This window comes from Camelus dromedarius, chromosome X (assembly GCF_036321535.1).
Source record: "Camelus dromedarius isolate mCamDro1 chromosome X, mCamDro1.pat, whole genome shotgun sequence".
Classification (NCBI taxonomy): domain Eukaryota; kingdom Metazoa; phylum Chordata; class Mammalia; order Artiodactyla; family Camelidae; genus Camelus; species Camelus dromedarius.
Genome location: NC_087472.1, coordinates 49,733,847 through 49,758,425, shown reverse-complemented (window position 1 = coordinate 49,758,425; position 24,579 = coordinate 49,733,847). Strand labels below are relative to the sequence as shown.

General features: G+C 34.5%; 1 protein-coding gene across 2 annotated transcripts in view; it reads right to left on the bottom strand.

The window, feature by feature from the left end:
- The window catches only part of CHM (CHM Rab escort protein), a 151,114-nt gene that overhangs the window by 85,148 nt on the left and 41,387 nt on the right, over positions 1–24,579 (bottom strand). The window contains exons 3-5 of one of the 2 annotated variants that reach the window (XM_064483002.1): positions 17,262–17,334; positions 13,836–13,969; positions 1,783–2,170 (exon numbers count right to left, since the gene is read on the bottom strand). In XM_064483002.1, the coding sequence (XP_064339072.1) occupies positions 1,783–2,170; positions 13,836–13,969; positions 17,262–17,334 (595 nt within the window). The remainder of the gene's footprint in view (positions 1–1,782; positions 2,171–13,835; positions 13,970–17,261; positions 17,335–24,579) is intronic. The other variant, XM_010983756.3, reaches the window with a different exon arrangement.

Below are 24,579 nucleotides of genomic sequence, written 5' to 3'. Positions count from 1 at the left end.
AACTGCCCTGATTCCTCTAGACATATTTGTTTTTAATACCCCTAAGAGAACCACTATTATTAACTGTTCAAACTCATGAAAATACTTGGAAATCTTCAGTCTCCTCCAATGTCTCAGCATCTAATTAAACCATCTTGCCCTGCACCACAACCAGCATTCACTTTCTTACACAAGGAATCAGTTCCTACACTAATTCCAAAAACTGAAACAGCACCTTCTTCTACCTTTTTTTTTTGCAAGATCTCTACTGTATTTCAGCTACCATAAGGGTTAGAGACTTTTATGAACTAGTCTTGATTCTTACCCACCATTTACATCATGGTTTCTTTAAGTCAGGCATGCCAAATTCCGAGTAACTAATTCAAAATGAAAATCTCAGAGCAAAACCTATTTGTTACTTGACTACTTCAGTCTTTTGTTTTGTTTTTGTTGTTTTTTTTTTAAGTCTTTCCTGCTCATGAGAGCAGAAAGACTATTAGTGATCTATGATTAAACTTCCATTTAGAAATCAATAGCCAAGGTAACATGGACAGAATGCTAGATTTCAAAGCATGGCAAGACCAAAGTAGGCAGAGAAGAAAGGCAAGATGAAAGTAGGTAGAAGAGAGAGCAGAGAAATTTATAAAGTAGGACCAAGGCAGAATCAGGCACAGAGAGCTATGTGTCAGAAAGAAACAATGGAAAAAGAATATAAAAAGAAGTGTGTGTGTGTGTGTGTGTGTGTGTGTATATATATATGTATGTATGACTGGGACATTATGCTATACACCAGAAATTGACATACTGTAACTGACTATACTTCACTTAGAAAAAGAAACAAACAATGGGTAGTAAAAAGATACTCTTCAAAGACATCAGCAGGATGAGGAATATATATAGGAATGTATCAGCAAAATGTGAGGAGCATGCAGCATTAGTCCGTATCTTTTTACAGTTTGGAACTTTAAAAGAGCACATTAAATAGAAAAGCCTCGTTTTGAAGCAAGTCTGATATTATTCACTACCCTCTCCTACATCTTTTCAATTTCTCAGTTTGCCCTCAACTTCCAGTATGTGGTCTGTTTCTTCCTCCTTTCACCAGCCCTATATTGTAACCCTTTAAGGCCACTGTCTTTTATCTTACTGGTTCTCTAGTCTTTTGCACTATATTAGCCTTGCTTCATATAAACCCAATACAACACTACCCTCTTAAGACTCAAGAACCTCCTCTGAAGTCGTCTAATGACCTAACATTAGAGGTAAGGATGGAAAAATAACCAAAGACCATAGTATTCTTCCAATCTCCTTGCCCCCAAGACTATTAAATTATTCTCCAAAGCTCTCACACCTGAACAGATGACTTTCAAAAAATGTTCTGATTTATTCAAAATGTTCATCATCATACAGATGTTAAAAGAGCTGCTATATAAATGTGGGCTAAAAAAAGTTCATCTAATAGACTGACTATAAATAACATGGATCTACAATTAGGCTCATTAGAATTTTTCTCTTGATAGAATTCATAGTGTCCATGCAGGAGGAGAATATTCAGGTGGACTATGTGCTCCAATACAAAAGTATCTTTGTGATATAGTACTGAGCATTTTTACTGTATTTTTAACCTATGTTTAAAGAATATTTTGATTGAACTATAAACTTCAGATACTGTCCCTTTATAAAAGAAATGCTCTACATTTCAGAGAATACAATTATGAAAACTGGGCTTGATGGACCCAGATGCTATTTTCAACCAATTAAAAATGAGTCCTGTTCTATGAGACGATGGGTCAAACTGGGACTTACCTTCGATACCAAATCGATATTAAATCTCCTGCCTTCTTTAACGATTTGCGAGTAAGTAATCCTATTTTTCTTTGGTTGCTCGGCGGTGTCTTCTGTGGTAGGCACATTTTTCCTTGTTTCCTCTTCTGAAGTTGACAACACACAAGTTTTCTCATCACAAGGGTTTTCTTTTTCCCCTGCTGCTTCGACATCGTTTACTTCTCGGGCACTCTCTGGATTGCTGCTTGGAGTTGGTTCTGTGGGCATTTCACAGCTCACAGTGCTTAATGACTCATCCGCTATAGGCAGGCAGGCAGGATCTGCAGCTTCTGTGGAGTTCACAGATGTCACAGTAGCGTGATTTTTCTGCAATGCACCAGCTTCTTCGACATCTTCATGCAAATCCTGACTAATGAGAAAGTATAATAACAATCAACACCAGGCTTTTGGGAATTGTAGGTGGCTACATTTTTCTAGTATCTTAACTTTCAATAGCAATTTTAATTTCTTTACCTCATTGATCTTATCACACTCAATGTATGTTCTGCTTTCTGTGACCCACACGTTAAACATTCATCTGTCAAGGTTTCAATACCATATGAAACATGATTTAAGATTTGAAAAATACACAAAAAAGATTTCAGGGTTTGGCAGACCACATCACGTGTTTATTTTTGAGAATGTAAGGCAGACAGGCAATTATATTTTAGAAACAAATCAACACAATGCTTACAAGTACATCCTCCAGAATAAACAGATCAAGGTTCAAACCCTGACCCTAAGACTAGATAACTCTGTGATGGTAGACAAGTTGTTTATCCTCTGTGACCCAAATCACCCATCTGTAACACAGAGGTAAAACCACCTACCTCTCAAGGTTGTTTTGAATGTTAAATGGGGATTAAATGCAAAGAACCTGGCATAGTGCCTGACATACAGTAAACCCTCAACAATGGTAATTATCAAAGATTATTATTATTGGTGGTGTGACAGAGCTAGAAAAAAACTATCATTAAAGTTTAAGTTGGTTTATCACAATGTGGTATCTAAAGGGATCTTTCTGACTTCTTTCTGGCTTTTTTTTGTTTTAGTATCAGTGTCCATTACTTTCCCGGAATCCCCACTTCCAAAGTTACTACTAGAGTTAACATTCTCAGTCCATTATTGCCTTGACTGATACAATAGGCTCCCATCCAGTGTGCCTGCATTTTGTATTTCTCCATGATGTTTTATCCTCCACAGAACCTACATTTTCATTGAGTGCCCTACTGCTCAACACAAAATTCCTTGTACATGGATAAGCCTTGGGAAGTAAACATCTGCTAACTAATAGCTCAAGAACCAACAGCAGTTCCTCCTCTTATTAAACCTCAACCCTACCCCATAAAATCTTCCTCTTCCAGTCTCTAAACCAAATTACCTTCTCTATCTACTATCTTCTGTTGTCATCTCTCCTACTTTCCCACATGGCATCTCTAACTCCTAATTTATCAATTCAAATTTCTATATTTGGCCCATATTATTTGTTTCTTCTGGGTTATTCTTCCCACTTCCCATAATATCACAATTCCCTCATCCCCAAACATAAGCAAATACTTCAACGACCTCTCCATTTTAAGAAAAAGTTTAAATTTCACTTTCAAGAAGTCTGCCTTAACCCAACCACATCCATCATTCTGTTACTCAATGCCCCCACCATACAGTCATGCAGTTTACCTTGCATTTATCAGTTCCTTTTTAGTCCTTCAGTTGTCCTGTATATATTTTATCTTCATCTAGACTTTCATTCCCTTGAGAGGAGAGCCTGAAATCTTTTCTTGTGTGCCCCTCACAATATCTCCTGCACTGCTCTACAGATGAGGTATCTAACAAATGCTTGATGAATAAATGGTTTATACAAGCAAAGGATGGAGATATAAATATATATTTACATAAAAATTTATAAACATATACTTAAACCTGAAACAAACATTTGTAGAAAACACAAAAATATCAGGCCAGAAAAAAAAACAATAAATTACTTAAGATTTTAATTTAATCAAAAGGCTGGGTGCAGTGAAAAAGGGTGCCTTGTTAAAATGAACCCAATGAACACTACAATAAGAAAGGGTAAAATCAAACCAAAACATATTTTATAAATTTATGAAGATGACTATAAAAAAACTTATTTTAAGTGTCAAGAAATCAAATACTATGCTACTTTTTGTTATAATCTAGCAAAGTTCAACTAAATTTAATGAAAAACAGTGGTATTAATGTCAAAAGAATAATTTTCAGATCTAGGAAAATTACTATTTAGTGGGGAAAGTTTTAATCCTGGATGCAACACATAGCAGACATTAGGCAAGTCACTTAACCTCTCAGATTCCCCATCTATGAAATGGAGATCATTCCATCTGCCTTAACTTTCATGAGGCTGTTGTAAGATAAATGAGTTAACATATATAAAGACTATTTTATAAACTCTAAAAGGTTAATCAAACATAAGATACTGTTAAATTTCCCACAGGTCAACTGCAATGCAAAACACATGTCCTTAGGTTTTCTGAGATCACATATTGAAAGCTCTCTGGCTACATAACCATGTAACAGCATCACTGCCTTTAAGAGACATTAAAAATAAGGAGCAGTAACATGATACATGATTTATGTATTTTCCACAGAATTGTTCACACTTGCTTTACATTCACTTTCATTATTTTGAAAACCAGTAAACCAAAGTGTGTTCCATGAGGGATCTAAGGTGACAACTGTCAGCAAAAAGTTCCATGCTGAGAGACTAAACTTGGAAATGACAGGCTATTTAATTATACTTTACAGATAAGACAGAATATGGCAAATTCTCTTTTTATAGCTCATGATGATGACCCCTGGGAAACTGAGCACAGCAACTGATCTGGTCAGTATCTCTCCATGACATTCTGAGAAAGGGGGATTTCTAGAGTGAATGAAATGCATTAACCAGTACTGGACAATCTGGAAAATGTAAGTCAGAATACTTTGGCATAAGCTTACAAAAGGAAATTATTCTTTGTGAATTTGTTCTACATCCATAAGCTATTAAGTTTTACTATTCACAACATCATAATTTGGTGAAATTCTTAGCACTACAAGCAAACATATGCAATAAAAACACAGTAGTGTCCCTACTTTCCATTAACAACCACTGCAATATTTTTGGAGTTCTGCCAAAGTTGAATACTTAACTAGAAGTTATAAAGACACCAGAAAACTCCCAAACTCCACTTAATTTCTCAGTAAGCAAAATTCTGTTCATCAAAAAGGACTTAACTTCCCTCAAATTTAAACCTTTCTACTGTGGTTAAAAAAAACACAACATTTTCTTTAAAAAGATAATTCAACCTTTGAAGTACACTTCAGAATGAAATAACTCAATTTTATTAATTTTAAAGTATTTGAAAAGTATAAAAACACATTTGTCAGTTGCAAGTGAATGTGACTGAATTATAAGCTCTCAAAGGAACCTTTGAGTTCTAAAATGCTACTATGAATCTAACATATTATAAAGGGGAAAAATCTGCATCATTAGTTCTTATTAAAATTTTCAATATGAAAACAGATTTACAAATGAAATCTAGTGTCATTTATATCACTAATTTGAATTTCAAAGGACACTTACAATACATTATAACAATATTCTGAGATAATTTTACCTACCACAACTGCTTTGCTGAATGCATTTTTTACCATTTGCCACAATCTATACATAACTCTGAGAATTTGGGGGTACAAATTCTGATATTATCTAGTATTGCTTATCAATTAATGGTAGTAACAAGAGAATACCTCAAAGTGAATGTGTCTTATTAGTGCCTTGTAATAGTCACCTTTTTAGATAAGTCAAATGAAAAATTGCCAACCAGCTGGTTAATTTATTTAGCACAGGTGTTCACTGTTTATTTTTCAGTCATTTGCACTTTTTCCCTCCAGTATAGCTTGTTGCAGAAATGGGATTCTTTTACTTTGATGTATGCACTTTGTTCTAAGGCTGTTCATTCATTTCTGACTTGCACAGTGTATGTTATACTGCTACCCAGCTGTTTATTCCTGCAAATAAACGTTTAATGGTTACTCATAAGAGTTACAAAAATCAGACCATCCAAAAGTTGTTGTTCCGGAAAACAGCAATATAAAGAAAAAAACTACTGTAATCAATTTTGAATTGCTGCAATATAATATATTTGTAGTTGTATTTCCTTATTTGTTACCAGCTTAAAATGTTCACACACTGTAGAATATAGCTAAAATATCGACCTCTTGTCACATTTCTCTAAGAACAAAACTTCCTAAGGTAGTGTACAACAGGTACTGTTGGCTACCTACTCAATCATCATCCTTGTCCTCCTTGTCACAAGAGCTGCAATTTTGCTCCAATATCAGGTAGAAGGTGCCCAGAATTAAGGCATGGGGCATAGCTGATCAAAACCAATTACGGTAATTTTACTGCTCTTTGCTAGTGATTGATTTAGGAGTGAGGAGTTTACTTAGTTTTAGCCAATGAGACAAGGGGAGAGCCTGCTGGGGGCTCCTGGGAAACACTCCCTGGTAAAGTAACAACAAAAAAGCACACACGTTAGAAAAAACTCTCTTCCTCCATTTCACATTTAGAGATTTTTGTTGTGTGACAACCTGTTCAGAATTGGGGCACCTATCTTATAACTCTGGACTGAAAGCTAAGAGAAGTGCAGAGCAGCTACCCCAGAACGCTGATGTGATTAAGATTCTCAATTAGCATATTCTGCAAGGACCAACCAAGCCACCCACCTGCCTACCCTCCCACCCACCATCCATCTACTTGTTTAAACCATTTTTAGTTAGGCACTGTGTCACTTGCAACCTAAAACCTACTTGTACACAGTGATGAACCAGAGTTTCCTCTAAATTATAAAACTTACAGGTGATTTTTCATTTTTAAAAATTTTGTATTTCTCTCTTATCGGTATTATTACATTTTTGCCCAAGAAGCTCATGTTATTGAGAAAATGTTTAAATTAAAATTTTAGAATCTAAAATAAATAAGCAGAATTTTAGACTATTACAATATCTTTACTTTGGTATCAGTCCACTAGAGAGTTGGTTCATTTGCAAATCTAAGAAGCACATTTTTATACTGCTTTAACATTATCATGCCCAAAAAGGGAAACAATGTTCAGTACGATGCCAAAAGCGGGGGGAGGAGGGGAGCAAAAAAGGTGACAAGTTCTTGCCAATATTTTAGAAAGATAAAAATCACTTCTTACTAAAGAAACTACATGACATTATGCAATTAATAGGCAACAATCTTACCTAAGAGCTGTTTGAGTTTGTGCAAATTAAGTGTGAATTAAGGTATTGTGCCTTTTTCATAGCTTGTTGACTATTGAAGACCAGAAATAGTAGCTACTTTTATTCCCCCAATAAACTACAGAAACATCCTGTGGCGAATAAACTACAGTCACAACAAGTAAAGGATATGGGATTCATCCCTTGTCCTTCTGACACTGGGAGTTAGGCACTTTAATTCCCCATTATAGATACAACTACTTTACAATACTAAGTAAGTAATATTCTACTAAATTAAAAAAGCAAATGTATTTAAGGTGCTAGTTTTCACAAAGGAAAATATTTTATTCACTTGGTGGAATGGCTCCCTTGATGTGCCTACATGCATTTTATCTGATGCCTGAAATACAACATGATACAATGGAAACAGACAGATATGTTCAAATCTGGGCTCTGCTGTCTCTGGCTCTCCCTGATTATAGCACAGATTAAATGAAAATTGAATGAAATAAAATATGTAAAGCACCAGCTTATAGCAGTTGCCAAAAAGATAGTACCCAATAAATGCTAGTCCTTTTTCACTTCCCTTCCATAAGTCAACTGTACAATCACAAAACTTGTTTCAATAAAAAGCAATCTTGCTACAGCAAAAGTACTTCTGGTCCAAACTAGAAATTGTCTCACTTATTACAAGCAGCACACAGGGGAACAAAGCATGGATAAAACAAAACAATCTGGATAGTTTTTTACAGAATTTGTGATAACTGGACTTAAGCTACGATAACAGAATGATCACTACAATTTCTATTTTAATATTTAGCCTAATTATGCAATAATCAAAAAGTACTAATTTAGTGTTTAAAAGATCACGAAAACATTTCGATTGAACAGTACAGAACTATTTTTGAAAATAAGTAAAGTCAACAATGACAAAAGAAATAATGCGCTACCCTATACATTTACATTAAAATATGGTGTTACTGACTTGCCATGTATTTTGAGGTACTTTCCAAGCAGGGGTGACGGGTTTGCACTGATCTACTTGCATCCTTGCCCAGTCCTGCTTATAATCAGAGATTAATAAATCAAGAGGTTACTAGTCATGGCTATAATATTACTTGTGCCCAAGAGACAGGCACTATTCTTCCTTGATGAAATAACAAGTAACATATGTGAGAATCAAGTCATAGATTTGGGCCTAATAAACATCAGCTCTGTAAATAAGCTAAATAATCTGGTCCAAAATGGGAAGACAAGTCATTACATTTCAGCCTTCATATCATTATAAAGCTATCTTTACATGATATTTTGGAAATTTACCAAAATGTTTAAAACAATATTTTATATATGTAGTGTACCAAGGATTGAGGTTTGACTTCTATCTATTTGCTTGATGCAATTAAATACAGTAAACTCTTGGCATGAATGACCATTAAAGTGTAAGACTTTCGGGAATTTGTCATTTGCTCAGATTGTGGATTTGACTTGCATGTGCTGAGAGAGCTGTGTACAAGGCCAAGATTATCAGCAAGTGAGAGAACCTAAATGATTGCCCAGCATTAGCATAAAATTATAAGTCCTCAGGAAGTGATAATAACTTCCTTTATGAAAAAAGTACTCATTAAGTGAGCCTAAGGATACGTAGAAAATATAATTAACTTGTGCTATGTGGCTATGGACAGAAAACACATGACTCTCAATAGAAAACAGACTCTAAAAAAAAGCCAATGGAAAGGAAAACATAAAATGGCTCCTCTTTGCAGAAAACATGACTGTCTGTGCAAAACTACCAGGGAATCTACAAAAAATTTTCAAGAACTAATAAGCAAGTTCAGCAAGATTTCAGGATACAAGATGAATGCATAAAAATCAATTATATTTTAATATACTAATAATGAACATGTGAAAAGCAAAATTCAAAAGGCAATACCACTTACAATTGCTCCAAAGAAAATTCAATACTTAGGTATACAATTAACAAAACATGTACACAACTGGTATGCTGAAAATTACACAATTCTGTAGAAAGAAATCAAAGACAACCTCCCTTAAATGAGTGACGTACCTTGTTGATGGATTAGAAGACTCAAAATAACAAAAATGTCAATTCTTCCCAAGTTGATCTGTAGCTTTAATGTAATTCCTATCAAAATTCCAGCAACATTTTCTAGACATAGACAAGCTTATTAAAATATTTCCATGGAAAGGCACAGATGCTAGAATAGCTAAAACAATCTTGAAAAAGAAGAATCAGTTTGGAGAAACCATTCTTACTGACATTAAACCCTACTAGATAGCTGTAGTAATCAAGACTGTGATGTTGACCTGGGAAAAGACATATAAATCAATGGAACAGAAAACAGAATCCAAAAATAGATCCATCCAAGTACTGCCAATTGATTATTGGCAAAGATGCAAACGTAATTCAATGGAGAAAAAAACAGCCTTTTCAACAAATGGTACTAAAGCAACTGGATATTTTTAGGTCAAAAAAAAAAAGGAACATTGACCTAAACCTCACACCTTATACCAAAGTTAATTCAAAGTTAACCAGGGAATTAAATGTAAAACATAACACTCTAAAACATTTTTTTAAATAAGAGAAAATCTCTTGGCTCTACAGCTAGGCCAAGAGTTATCAAATGTGATACCAAAAGCATAATCCACAAAAGAAAAAAACTGATGAATTGGCCTTCATCAAAATTTAAAATATTTGCTCTGCTAAATAATCCTGTGTAAAAAGGATGAAAGACAAGCTACAGACTGGGGGAAATATTTGTAAACCACATATCTAACAAAGGATACATTTAGAATATATAAAGAACTCTCAAAACGCCACAGGAAAAAAATCCATCCAATTAAAAAGTGAGCAAAAGACATGAACAGATATTTCACTGAAAAAGACATATGGATGCTAAATCAGAATATGAAAAGATGTTCAAAATTAGCCATCAGGGAAACACAAATTAAAGCCACAATGTGATATCACTACACACCTATCAGATTGGCTAAACTAAAAAATTACACCACCAAATGATTGTGAGGATATGGAGAAACTGAATCACTCATACATGTCTGGTGGGAATGTAAAATGGTACAGCTTCTTTGGAAAAGTTTGTCAGTTTCTTCTAAAACTAGACATGCAATTACCATATGACCCAGCAACTGTACACTTGGACCTTTATTCCAGAGAAATGAAAATTGATGTTCACTCAAAATCCTGTAAGCCAATGTTTATAACATTTTCAGTTGTAACAGACAAAAATGGAAACAGCCTAGATGTTCTTCAATGGGTGAGTGATTAAAGAAACTAGTGCATCGCTCCTGTGGAATACTACTCATCAAAAAAAGGGATCAAACTATTGATGCATGCAACAACCTGGATGAATCTCCGGGTAACTACACTCAGCGAAAAAAGCCAATGACAAAAGGTTACATACTGTACAGTTCCATTTACATAACGGTCTCAAAATGACAAAATAAGAGAGCTGGAAAACAGATTAGTGGTTGCCAGGAGTTAGGGACTGGGGGAAGGGTAGGAAGGAGATGAGGTGAGGTTATAAAATGGCAACAAGAGGGATCCTTGTGGTGATTGAACTGTTCTGTTCTCTAAGTTGACTGGGGTGATGGTTACATGAACCCACATGTGTTAAAACTATACAGAACTAAACAGACACATGTGCGCACATGCACCCTATGTCCACAAAATGTAACATTACCATCAATAACACATATGTAAAAAAAAGCAGTAATAACAAAAAGCCTGTACCATATTTCACATTTACAAAAGGGGATTTACAAAGAATTTTGTGATGTATCCCACAAGAATGTCAAGGATCTACTACACAGTGATATCCTTACTCAGGGAGAAAAAGAGGGAATTTTCTAGAAAACCAAAACTAGTCTCTCAAAATGATGACATCTTCATTCTAATCATTTTTAATACTCATGTTCCTAAAATGTATTTCAAATCCCCCCACCTTTTCAAGTGGAGTAGAGAGAACATAATTGAACTTTTGCCTGAAGACACCGGGATATAATTATGGTCATCAGTTGTTTCACTGTGCTATAAAACAATGAAGTCCTTCAGGGATCCTGATACAAAAGGCCATTAGCCCCTACACAAAAAAGGCCCAAAGACTGCTCTCAGCTTGCTGATTCTGTCTACTCTTCCTCTGTTAGTCTATCAACTAACTCCTAAAATAGCAGCATGGTAGACCCCAGGGGGACTTTTGAGATCACCTAGTCCAAACCACTCATGTTTTGAAACAGTAAAACAGAGGCCCAGAGAGGGGATGTCTTTCGCTCAGTATCACACAGTCAGTTGAATCATAAAGGCAGGACTGTAACCCTGGTCTCTGCGTGGTCCTCAATGTGCTTGCCTCTAGCAGATACCCCTTTCCTATCTGCTGCTTTAAACTACTATAGTAGAAAAACCAGAAAGTAGGGTTGTCAGAAATATGTATTCAACAGGTTTTTGATTTAAGTCTGTGGGTCCCGGGTGATGCTCTCTCATATAAAATAAATCTTTGTGGCAGCTATTTGGGCCTTAGCCTTTTCACATAATTCCAAGTTTGTGGTCATGATCCAAAAGGTTAAGGACATCACAGTCTGGCTGGGGGCTAAGAAAGGCACTGTTATTCCTGTTTACTCATATCCACAGCACTTATTATAGACACATGGATTTTCCGTATTTCCTCCACTGGACACTCTCAGGGCTCTTCCTGCTTACTATAGCATTAATAACCAGCTACCCTTTCCAAGTAAATACTTTCCAAGTATTCCAAGTAATAACCAGCTACCCTTTCCAAATACAGAACATGATCCCAGTTCACCTCTTGTTGAAGAGGAATATAGAGCAGAGTTCTACTTCTCTGTTTTAAAACAAACCTTCCACCACCAATCTCAACACTATGAGAAGTTCCAAAAATGAAACTGAAGAGATCAGCAATGGAAAACAAGATGATTTCCTCTGCACTCAAAATGTGTCATTGTAGTCATTAGAAACCATAAATAACTGTCATGAAGAGTAATCAGAGGCCTTGAAATAGCAGAAGTACCTCTCAAAGGGCCTGCGTGTGACTGCCACTATATTCTAGTCAAGTAGTGTTCATGGACACACAAGAAAGTTACCAAATATTTATTCGTGGTTTCATCAAAGCATATGACTTTTCACTTGAGATCACCTTTTGTTATCAATCTGTCTACACTGGCTCTCTAAACAGTGTCAGAGAGTTCAACCATTTCATACTGAACACCATTTAGAATTATGTAAATTTCAATCTCTATCTGACTTTTCAAAGGTTATCCTTTTGCAGAAAATCATAGAAAATTAACTATGTATTTATGGGACAAAATGCTAGTTACCTGACAGGTATGAATATAGGTTAAGAAATCAACCACAAATTCCCCAACTTTTCACAGGTTCAGGTCACACTTACCACTGTGCCACAAGGATATGTCTGACAGAGCACATCCTGAAGAATCTCTAGTGTCTTGGATTTAAAGTTTTAATTACTATTAAAAAACCTGACAGTCTGATGTTGTAAATCCCTCAACTCTGTAACTACTTGAATAATTTCTCTGAACTACATGACTGCATGATTGCTACCTTTCAGCCTATCCACCATATCATCTGAAAAAATTAACTATTTCAATTGTTTTAAAACAATGAATTCTTTCACTCAGAAGGAGACTCTGACAACATTCTTACTTCCCAGTGTTCTCTCCTAACCTACAAAAATATGTCCTCAAGTGTTATGGCCACTCAGTTTGATTTTTTAAATTCAAAATTATAATTTTCCATTTTGCTGCACTTACTATTATCTAAGAAGAGTTAAGAAGAACACTGGACTGGGACTAAAAAGCCCTGGGCTTTAATCTTGGACTCCACCACTATCCAGCTTAGGTATGGCCCTCACATTTATCAAGCCATGTGACTTTCAGCAAATTAATCTCTTTGAGCTCCACTGAGGATTCTGCAAAAAATCTGACTAATTCTATTTGTTCTATCCTAGCACAAAACTATTGTAAGGCTCAAATAAGATAATGTACTTAAAAAATCTTGGTAAATTATAAGTCACAAATGTTAAGATATTAACTAAACAGAAAACTGAAAGTTATATTTTATTTTTTCTTCCAATTTTATTGATATAATTGACAGCACTAAGTTTAAGCTTTACAGCATAACGATCTGATTTACATATATCATGAAGTGATTATCATAATAAGTTTAGTGAACATTCATCATTCTTTTATAGATAAAAAATTAAAGGAATAGAAAAAACATTTACTCTAACAACTTTCACATATAACACAGAGATGTGTTACTTAAAGGTATCAGGTTATACATTACATCCCTGGCACTTATTTATTTTATAACTGGAAGTTTGTACCTTTTGACTGTTTTCATCCAATCCTCCCCCCTCCCAATCCCCCATACCCCACCTCTGGTAACCACAAATCTGATCTCTTTTCTATGAGTCTGTTTGTTTGTTTGTTTGTTTGTTTGTTTTTGAAGTTTGTGACAATACTGATGGACCTAGAAGGTATTACGCTAAATGAAATAAGTCAGGTAAAGACAAATACTATATGATTTCATTTATATGTGGAATCCAAAAAAATAACACAAATGAACAAACATAACAAAATTGAAAGTCACATTTTTAAAAACGCAAACCAGCATATCAGGTAGACTTATAGCAACCAATGCCATATAAATCCTCACTGTTGGCTTCTTCTGAAGATGTGTGAATAAGAAGTCATTAACTTAGTTTATCCTGAATAAATACCTTTCATACCTGGCATAACAGAACACTTCCACATGTTGAATGGTTTTGTCCTTTTTGCTAAGAGCAATGGCTTCTTCGTTTTCAAGGATCTTCTCTTGCCATGCTGGGCATTCATTCACAATGTCACTGTTTTCCTACACAAAATACATATGAGAATTTTAATTAAGTTGGGTAATCTGAACTTCTACTTCTCTGAGAAAATTTATACCTTTCTAAATTCATGCTTTTCCTTGCATCCCATCAAAACTCAAAAAAAGGACATCACTTCAAGGTCACTGAAGCAACTCCAGTGTGTATGCCAACTTCAAAGGAAGGAGAGGAAGACAAATTGTAAAAATTTATCCTATCAAAACCTAGTTCTGTTTTATAGATTTCTATCAGGATATGTGACATTTTGATGCAGTCATTTGTTCATAGCTCTTTTGATACTGCTTAAAAACCAGGACAATGAACCCTCCATCTGCTGAGACTCAAGCATATCTGATGCATATATTATTTTTTTTTCTGCTTTTTTGGGGGGTGGGAGGATTAGGTTTGCTTATTCATTTATTTGTTTACTTATTTTAATGGCAGTACTGGGGATTGAACCCAGGACCTTGTACATGCTAAGAATGCACTCTACCACTGAGTTATACCTTCCCCTCTTTACCTGTTAATAATAAAGTTTTTACCTTTGTTGCCAAAACAGCAGGCTCAAAATTACTTCATTCTACTTACTTTCAGCTCTCTGAAAGTTGGTCACTAGCAATGGCAAATTTTAATTATATGTAAAAGTATTTTTGAAAAGTACTCAGCCCAAAAGAACTAAGGACTTTATAATAAACAACCTGAGTATTTTATATTCAAAAAGACAATAAAAAAAGAATATATAACAAATCATGTCAACTCTCCCTAAGGACTGAAAGTGGACTTTTAAATTTTTCAATAATTCCTTTTTTTATTGAGTTTTAGTCAGTTTACAACGTTGTGTCAAATTCCAGTGTAGAGCACAATTTTTCAGTTATACATGAACATACATATATTCATTGTCACATTCTTTTTCACTGTGAGCTACAAGATCCTGTATATATTTCCCTGTGCTATACAGTATAATCTTGTTTATCTATTCTACATATGACTGTCAGTATCTACAAATTTTGAAATCCCAGTCTGTCCCTTCCCATCCCCATCCCCCCTGGCAACCACAAGTTTGTATTCTATGTCTATGAGTCTGTTTCTGTTTTGTATTTATGTTCATTTTTTTTTTTTAGATTCCACATATGAGCGATCTCATATGGTATTTTTCTTTCTTTTTCTGGCTTACTTCACTTAGAATGACATTCTCCAAGGACACCCATGTTGCTGCAAATGACGTTATGTTGTCATTTTTTATGGCTAATTACATTTTATGGAGAAAATTATATGATATAATACTCGAATTCAGGGGATTTTTGAAGATGTCAAGATCTACTTTTGCCAAAAGTCAAGGATCAATTTTTAATCTGTTTGAAATTTTAGTGGGGAGGATAAGGGCTCAGTGGTATAGCGCACGCTTAGCATGCATGAGGTCCTGGGTTCAATCCCCAGTGCCTCCATTAAAATTTTTTTTTAAAATAATAAATGGTCTTAACATTTTGTTTAAAAAGTAATCTATTTGATACACATCTCTCAGAGAAAAACTCTTTTAAATGCATGATATATACTCAATGAACTACTGGTGAAAGATAACTTCAATATCCTTTAAGTAAATTCACCTCAGAAAATTTCTAAAGTTACAGATTTCATAAAGTAGAACCATAACCATTTTTAAAAGACTTCACTGTTCTGAATTTAACATTTTAAACTGAAGAAAAGTAATGGCAGACAGCAATTATTATCAAGTGTAATTATTAGACGGCATTAAATATCTCAACATAAATAGAAGAGGAGGTGATGGACAGGAACTCTGAACATGTAGACATGGGGTTATCAGCCTGAAAAAAGAATTACAGACCAGGGACAGAGAGTGAAGGGAAAAAGCATACAGTGACAGAGTCAAGATCGTGGAGTAAAAGAAGCATTAAAATAAAAGAAACATCCACAAAAATATTTTTAGTTCAATAAATCTAACCCATTACCAAAATTTATTTTTTTTAAAACCCTTTCATTCACCAAAAGTTTCCATTCAGACAATTAGGGTATTTTTGTTGTTGTTCTGAGAATTTAGACTCAATTTTCTCATGGAAGTACTAAATATGCCTCAATATAAGGTGACTCTCACACATAATTCCCAAGGGTCAGGTTCAAAAAAGGGTTTCTGACCAACATAAACAGATGAATATTTAAGGCATACAGATAAAAAATAGTTAAATGAAACTATTTATAACATTTACTTTATTGATTTATACATAGTTTGGATTATTACATGAAATGCTACATTACAAGCATTGCTTGTTTCTCCACATTCTCATTTCATGCAACATTATTCAAACTGAATCTTCACTGCATCTTCAACATCAACATCTCTGTCATCACTTGAGGCACTTTTTGAGTCAACTATACTATTAAATCAATCAGTATAACTACAAAGCTCAGTGTGGTCCTTGGTACATGGTAAGTGCTCAAGTCGTGGCTGTATTATTCTTAGCTAACTGAATACAATTTTCTAGAGTATATCATCCTCCTTTCCCAAATGTCTAAACCTTTTTGAGATACAGCAGTTTCTGATTCCACATATGATGCTCTCAGTGGGAATTCCATTTCAAGTCACGTATACCATTTACAGAAAATAGGACAGTTTTTTTAATAGCTCATAAAAATTGGTAAACTCCACGACATAACCAACTCCCCATGTCAGTATGCTGTAAATGATCTCTAAGAAAACTTCTTGGTAATGACATCCAACAGTTGTTAGCAGTGAGATCCTACCCTTAGGAAAACAATTACTAAATATTAAATATTATATTAAATTTCTTTCCTTGCTTTTTGTTTTACTGATTCTGTCAGGTGACTTCTAGGAATATACAAAACCACCAATGACTGATGAGATCATTTCAAATTAATGTCCCTTCCCCAAATATTTGTTTTTTTCCCCAAAATATACTTAGTTAAAGGACAATTAGTAATACGTGAGTTTTATAAGGACTGAAATTTTTTTTCTGAAAGACTATTCTGCAGAAAAAAATCTTGCCTTATATTTGAGTGTACAGAGTAATCAGAAAATGGTATCAAATATGTATGATTTATTCTTCAGTCAACATATCTATTTATATTTAAAAAGTGCTGTGTTTTAGAAGCATCAGAAAAATATTAGCTGAAAAGGTGACTGTACAATTTTTGTTAAATAAGTAAATAAAAATAAGTTACCCGTTTTATATTACAGATGAAACTTAGTATATTCTTCAATGCAGGGTTATTATGTTACACAAAATACAATCTAGTAGATTAAAAATCAGATACGAACTTTACCTGGTGTTCCTTTAGCCAGGACAACAGTCCTGAAAAGCTAAAACTGGCCCAGTTTCCTCCATAGTAGCTTCTTCTGTAACAATAAAAAGTAAGAGTAAAGAAGAGGGTATGAAAATCAAGAAAGTGATCTTTATCCCATTTCAGTTTCAACATTGCTACCTCAGAGTTCAAAAAGCACACATAATTGGGCTGCTGAGATTAGAGGAGATAGTAGAAAAAAAAATAAATAGAAGTGGGCCTTTCAGACCCCAAAGGTAACTTTTGGTTGTATAAGGAGTTTAAAAAAAATCTTTTTGGCTTCCTTAGAGTTTTCTGCACTGCTCAAGGGCCACTAATCATGTGATTGTAAACAGCCTGATATGTGCACTGAGCAGGTAACATGAACAAATTTGACTCCTGGGTTAATAAAAATGGCTGGGAAGAAAACCTTGGTATATCTCAAAGAAAGCCACTGGAAAAACTGCTAAGCTTTCCACAAGCAGTAAGTACCAACTGCTACAGCACCACCACCAAACCCATCTCCCATGCCTAAATAAATAAATAAATACATCTTGTGTATATATACAGACATAATTGGCTACTCTAGATCTAGTGGAAGGCCCTGTGCCATTCTTAGCCTTCAGGGTCAAAAATAAAAGTAGATCCTGGGATGCAGTTATTCACATCAGGACTTCAGTGATAAGTATAACAGGAACAATATTCCCACTGATAACTGTGTGAAATATGATTCTTCATTCCACAGTCCTGTGTAGATCACTCAGTTTTAGAGAACCCAGAGGTCTCCTAACTAGGATCAGGTAAACCTTGTAGACACTGGACTTCTGATTAACTTCTATAAGTAGCAGACTTTTGACAACCAGAACTCTCTAATTCTACACTACATATCGGGCTGCCAGATCCTTAACAAAACTCATCACGTTTATTGATCCTTTGTACAATGAGCCCCAAAGTACACTCATTCCAACTAGAACATCAACTCTACTTCGGGGAGACTCTTGGTTTTGTTTCCATTTTAATTTTTGCTTCTCTGTATCTTTCTCTAATGAAGTAAAAATCTATATAAGATCTTTCTAACTCAGAGACATAGTAAACAAACTTATGGTTAACGGCGGGGAAAGAAGGTAGGAAGGGATAAATTGGGAGTTTGAGATTTGCAAATACTAACTACTATATATAAAATAGACCAAAATAAATTTCTTCTGTATAGCACAGGGAACTATATTCAGTATCCTGTAGTAACCTATAATGAAAAATATGAAAACAAATATATGTATGTATATGTATGACAGAAACATTATGCTGTACGTCAGAAATTGACATATTTTAACTGACTATACTTCAATTTAAAAACTTTAAAGATCTTTTTGAAATTAAAAATTAAAACCTTTAATATGATATCTAAAATTACACATCCATAATGCTACTAGATATCCTCTCAAAATTCTGATATTTTGCTCCTTAATCAACTGTTGACATGGGCGTTAAGAACATTCAGCTCTTAGGCTCAAGGATTTTACCAAAAATCACTGCTTTGCTCTAACAGAGAAAAATGGTTAAACACCTGTGAAAGTAGATGTACTAATATAGATCACTACTTTACTTATAATCTCACAGTTCCTCAGGGATAAGGCAAATTCGTACATTGTCCAGAATCTCTAGAGGGCTTTAAGTTTTAGAAAGAATTTCAGCTATACTAACAATTCTAGATGTTGGAATCAAGGAAGCCTAGAAACTGTGATTCCTTGGATCAGAGACAACCATGGAAAAAGAAAATGGGCAATAGCCATTATGGAGGAGGAGGAGGGAAAAGAGAGGGATATAAGAATTAGTGTTTTCTCACAGCAGTTTATATATTCTCTTCTCCTTTGCCTGAGAATAATACACTTCTGCCATCCCTTCCCATCCTCTAAACATAAAACTCAACAAAACTAGAAAAGATCCTGAGTGTTGAAAAAAATAAAACAACCCTGAAGCTGTAATGAAAACCACTGCCTTTTTTTTTTATTAAAACCACTGTCTTTATATTTTTTGTTGAGATAGGCTTCTTTTAAGCCACCATAAGGTCCTATGTGAGAAGCTCTGACTAATGGGTGAAAGCTTCAAGACCTAAGTACATTTTAAAGTACAATTTTAATGGATATATCAATTATAAGTGAAAAATACACATCAGGAATCTGATATCAGGTGTAGATGAAGGTTTCTCAGACAGGACATAGAAAGCAATAAACTACTGATAAATTAGAATTCATCAAAATGAAAAACTTCTCCACCAAATACATCATTTAAAAAAAACGAATGGGGCGGTATAGCTCAGTGGCAGAGCTCATGCTTAGCATGCATGAGGTCCTGGGTTCAATCCCCAGTACATCCACTTAAAAAAAAAAATGAATGGGCTAGGCATTAACTACGAGAAATATTCACCAAACATATCTGACAAAGGACTGGTACCCAGGTTATATAAAGAACACTTCCAACTTTAATAATAAGACAAATATTCAAATTTTTCAAAATGGGCAAAGGGTTTGAATAGACATTTCACAAAGGAAGACAGATGTGGTTAACAAGCACATGAAAAGGTACTCAGTGTTATTAGTCATTGGATCAGGACACATTAAAATAAGCATTAAAGTGGGGAGGGTAGAGCTCAATGGTAAGAGTTTGTGCTTAGCATGCATGAGGTTCTGGGTTCAATCTCCAGTACCTCCATTAAAATAATTAAATTAAATTAAATTAAAAAAATAAAATAAAATAAGCATTAAAAATGAACATAATGAGATACTGCTACACATACATCAGAATAGTTAAAATTTAAAAGACTGACAAGACCACATGTTGGTGTGGATGGCCAAAATGCTCATACATTTTGGTGGGAGTATAGAATGGTACAAAAACTTTGGAAAATTATCTGGCAGTTTCTTACAAAACTAAACATATACCTACCTTATGACCCACTAATTACTTTCCTAGGTATTTACACATGAGGAAAGCGTGTGTTCACAAAAGCACTATACAAGTTTTTTTGATAGCATTTTCATTCATTAATAGCTCCAAACTGGTAACAATTCAAATATCCACCAACTGGAGAATAGAAAAATAAGCTGTGGTATATCCATAGAATGGATATTGTTCACCAATGAAAAGGAAGAAATTGCTGGTACTTACAACACAGATGAATTTCAAAACCGTTATGCTAAGTGAAAGAAGCTTTATCCAAAGAGAGTATATTCTGCATGAGTCCATTTATGTGAAGTTCTAGAACAAACTAAATTAACTGATCTATGGTGAAAAATATCCTAAGAGTGGTTGCCTCTGAGAGTGGGAGTAAGGGCAGGACTTGACTTTAAAGGGTATGAGGAACTTTCTAGAGCAATGGCAATGTTATTTACCTTGAGAAGGTTCTTAGTTACACAGGTATATGCATTTGCAAAAGCTTATTAAATAGTACACTTAACATCTGTGCATTTTATTGAGTTTTATCTCAAAAAACACTACAAATAAATAACTCTAGTTAATGATATGTATGCTGAAGTGGTCCAGACTGAAGATACTAGATGTGTACAACTTACTTTGAAATGCATAAAACGCTAAGATGGAATGATGGATGGCTAGAAAAATGAATAAATGGATAGTTATGTAATAAAAGCTAATACAGCAAAATGTTAATGGTAGAATCTAGGTAACAGATATTCAGGTGTTCAGAGTGCAATTTTTTTCAACTTTTCTGTATGTCTGGAAATTATGATAAAATCTGAGAAAACCAAAAATAATCCAACATGAGTTTTCAAACACTGACCATGATGTGCCAATTTCCAATATATTTTCTGCTATTATTAAAAGGCTAAAAAAACTTGAAGAAAGGCCATCTTGTTGTTTCTTTCCATTATTAAATGACCTGAGGTCAGTTCATAGTCAAAATCTATTTTTCTCCCCTATACTTGGTCATATGGTTTTTGACAGACCTAATTGGTTCTAGTATTTTTCCATGCAGCTCCTATTTTCAACTTTTCCTGTCGATGTGCTCTTAACATCAGCATCTGGTGATCTCATCCAATTATGTATGTAAAAGGTGAAACATGGTTTTCATTACTGTGGTCTTTCTGACAAAAGAGGGTAACATACAATTATTAATAAACCCACTATAAGACCAAAGAAGACTTTGACTAAATTCATTTTGCTATTTTGTGTGGTTCTAAACATGGTCTAAAATATCCTAAGGAGAAAGCCAAAGACTTTAGGTACCAAAATCAATATGACAAAGAGGAAAAATTAAAAAGTCAGTAACATTGTCATATACTCTCTAGAACATTATTGTCATAGAAATAGTAACAATTTAAGCCCACCAAATGTTTTCTGAAATTTTACCTTTAAAGATATAGCTTCAGAACTCTGATATTCAAATTCAATGTATAAAATGCTATTTCCACAGCCTTTAAAACTGTTTCTGTAAGGAATAACAAGGCTAGGTTACTACTGGTTTTGTTTTTAAAACCCAGAGATACAATTCATTTTAAGGACAAAGTGAGAACTTCCTGACTGAGAAAAAAAAGGGGAATGGAACACTTTCTGCCAATTTTGTGTCACAAATGCCTCTGTACATCAAGTAAAGGAAAAAGCAGTTTATGATGAAGGATGATATTTATCTCTATTGCCAGGACCACTAGTTTTATATGATGCAAAAGACTTCCTTAAAATTAGAGTCTCTGTGAAACCAGAGAGTGAGCAAACCTAAAACTATTATCTGAAGCTCTCTCAAGTTTCATGATGGAAAAGTGGCCTATAATTTTCTGCTGGAACAGTAAAAATCACAAATGGACATTTCTTATTTTCAAAGATAGAAAAGCCCAATTATCACAGTCTGGCTTAGCACTGCGTGAAATGTTGACCTTAAATCTGTAGAAAACATGGCTTTAATCTTTCTAAAGTTCACCGAATTTATTCACAAAGCTTACTCAGAGTCTCACTAAGTTTTTCCAGACACCAAAAGGAAATAAGTTACACAACTGTCTCCATTAACACCAACCAATAAAACAACAGCAAAAATAGTATTAAAAGAGTAACAAGAGATTTCTCACCATTTACCATAGTGTTTAATGTTAAAGCAACATCACTATGCTTCATGTCTACTAACAGAAAAGAAATACATTACAGGTGGATATAAAGAAAGTTGAACTGTAAGAGAAGGCTAAGCGTTAAACCTATTAAAGAGAGCCTTTTAATTAAATCCTAACAATCTTTTTTCTTATGCATCATAAATGACAAGTCAGTATTGAATATTCAGCAACAACCATAGTTACATGATGCTAAACTACATCCCGGATTGGGAACTAGCTTCTGTAAGCAAGTACAAAAACAATGACAAAAGACAGAGCTACTGACATTCAAGAGCATTCACCTGGGAATCATTTTAATTATTAAGAAAATGAGGAGTTGAAAATGTTTTCAGGCAGGTAGCAGATGGGGTCCAAGCTTGCTCAGTAGAAAAGAGAGGCAGCACAGCTCAAACTCCAGACTTCCCTATTCTACAGTCACTGCTCCTACAATTCCTTTTCCTGGGATCGTAGTAATGGCACCTTCCACTGACAGCATTTTTAATTTTCAAAATTCTGTTCATAACTGTTTTCTCCTGGATTCTTCCAGCAATCTGGTGAGGCAGATCAGGTGTTAATTCACAGACAAGGACCCTGAGATGGGTCTCTGTAAGGATTAAATCAGTTCGGGGTCATACAGCTAAAACTGGCAGGACTGCCATTGAAACTAAGCTTTTACAAACCCTAATCCTGTCCAGTGTAACATAAACAATCCCAAATTTCTAAACCGGCTCACATCATTTAGGCCACAGGATATTATAATGGTAGCTGTGGGTTCAATAAAGCCAAACACAGCGATATCAAATAGCACACCTGGACCTAAATACTAAATTCACCTTTTCCAAAATAGGCAAAATAAAATTGTCAATCCTGGCAATAACATGGGTGTTAATAGGTATTCCAAGAAAAAAACAGTTTCAATGACAAAATAAATTTGAGAAATGCTTGGTTTAAAGGAGTTAAGCCACCAAAAAAAAAAAGTGGTTTATGGATGGCAGAGCTTCTCAGCACCATTAAATATGTTAATGTCTGTTCTTTCCAAGAAGGAATGAATTCGGTGAACCAATAAGCATTTTTCTTTGAAGCAGCATTTGGTTCATCAGAACATACTCTGAGAAATGCCGACTTAATTCACGTGAAGGGAAAGAAGAAAATTGGGATACTATAAATGTTGAGCTTGTCATTTTCCGTATGTCATTTAATCTTCACATGAATCCTGAGAGATTGGTGCTATAATTATCCCCATTTTAAAATTAGGGGAAAAAAACCCAACCATGAAGTTGAGCGTCTTGTTTTAACTCACTCAGCTAGGAAATGGCAAAGCCCATACTTAATTAAGTCCAAGACATATCAGGCCCCAAACTCTATGCTCTTTCCACTATAACACAGTCTGCTATAGTCTACAAGATTGAGATATTTAAAATTATAAATATAAGCATATAATACAAGTCTTGGAATCTGACTTACTATAAGTAAAGGCAATGGCATCTACTTACAGACATTAGATGGAATGAAGTCTAATTTTTTTAAAATTCTTATTTTTTTATTGAAGTGTAGTCAATTTACAAGGTTAGTTTCAGGTGTATAGCAAAGCAATTCAGTTATACATATACATACATTTATAATGAAAATGAATATATGTACATGTATGACTGAAACATTATGCTGTACACCAGAAATCAACACAACATTGTAAACTGACTATACTTCAATTAAAAAAAGTGCCCCCCACTAAAAAACAGATAAACAACAATGAAGTCTAATATTTATTCCACTTTTCCAATCCATCCAGATAATGAACATGGGATAATAAATTCAAGACTACATCTACTCTAATGCCAAACCTGGAGGGACTATTCATTTCTAGGACCTAAAATACAGCCAATCTTTTGCATAACCATATTTAATGTGCACAAATATCTTTGGGCACATGATAAGAGTAGGAAAATAATAGTGTGGCATGTCTACCAGTATCAATCTGCTGGCTATACACTATGCTCATTACAAGAGGCTCTATTCCATTTAAATTTGGTTGTAGTACTACAAAGAAACATGACATGTTTCTATCTTCCTGGCTGACAAATAATAGAACAGGCGAAGCAATATATTGGACTTACCCCTACACAAATTCTTATTTTAAAAAGCTCCACATACTTGATACACAAAAATGTCAAGCTCCTTTCATCATACCCTCATTCTAAGATCAAGGAAGGTCGGCCTCCTTGGTTGAG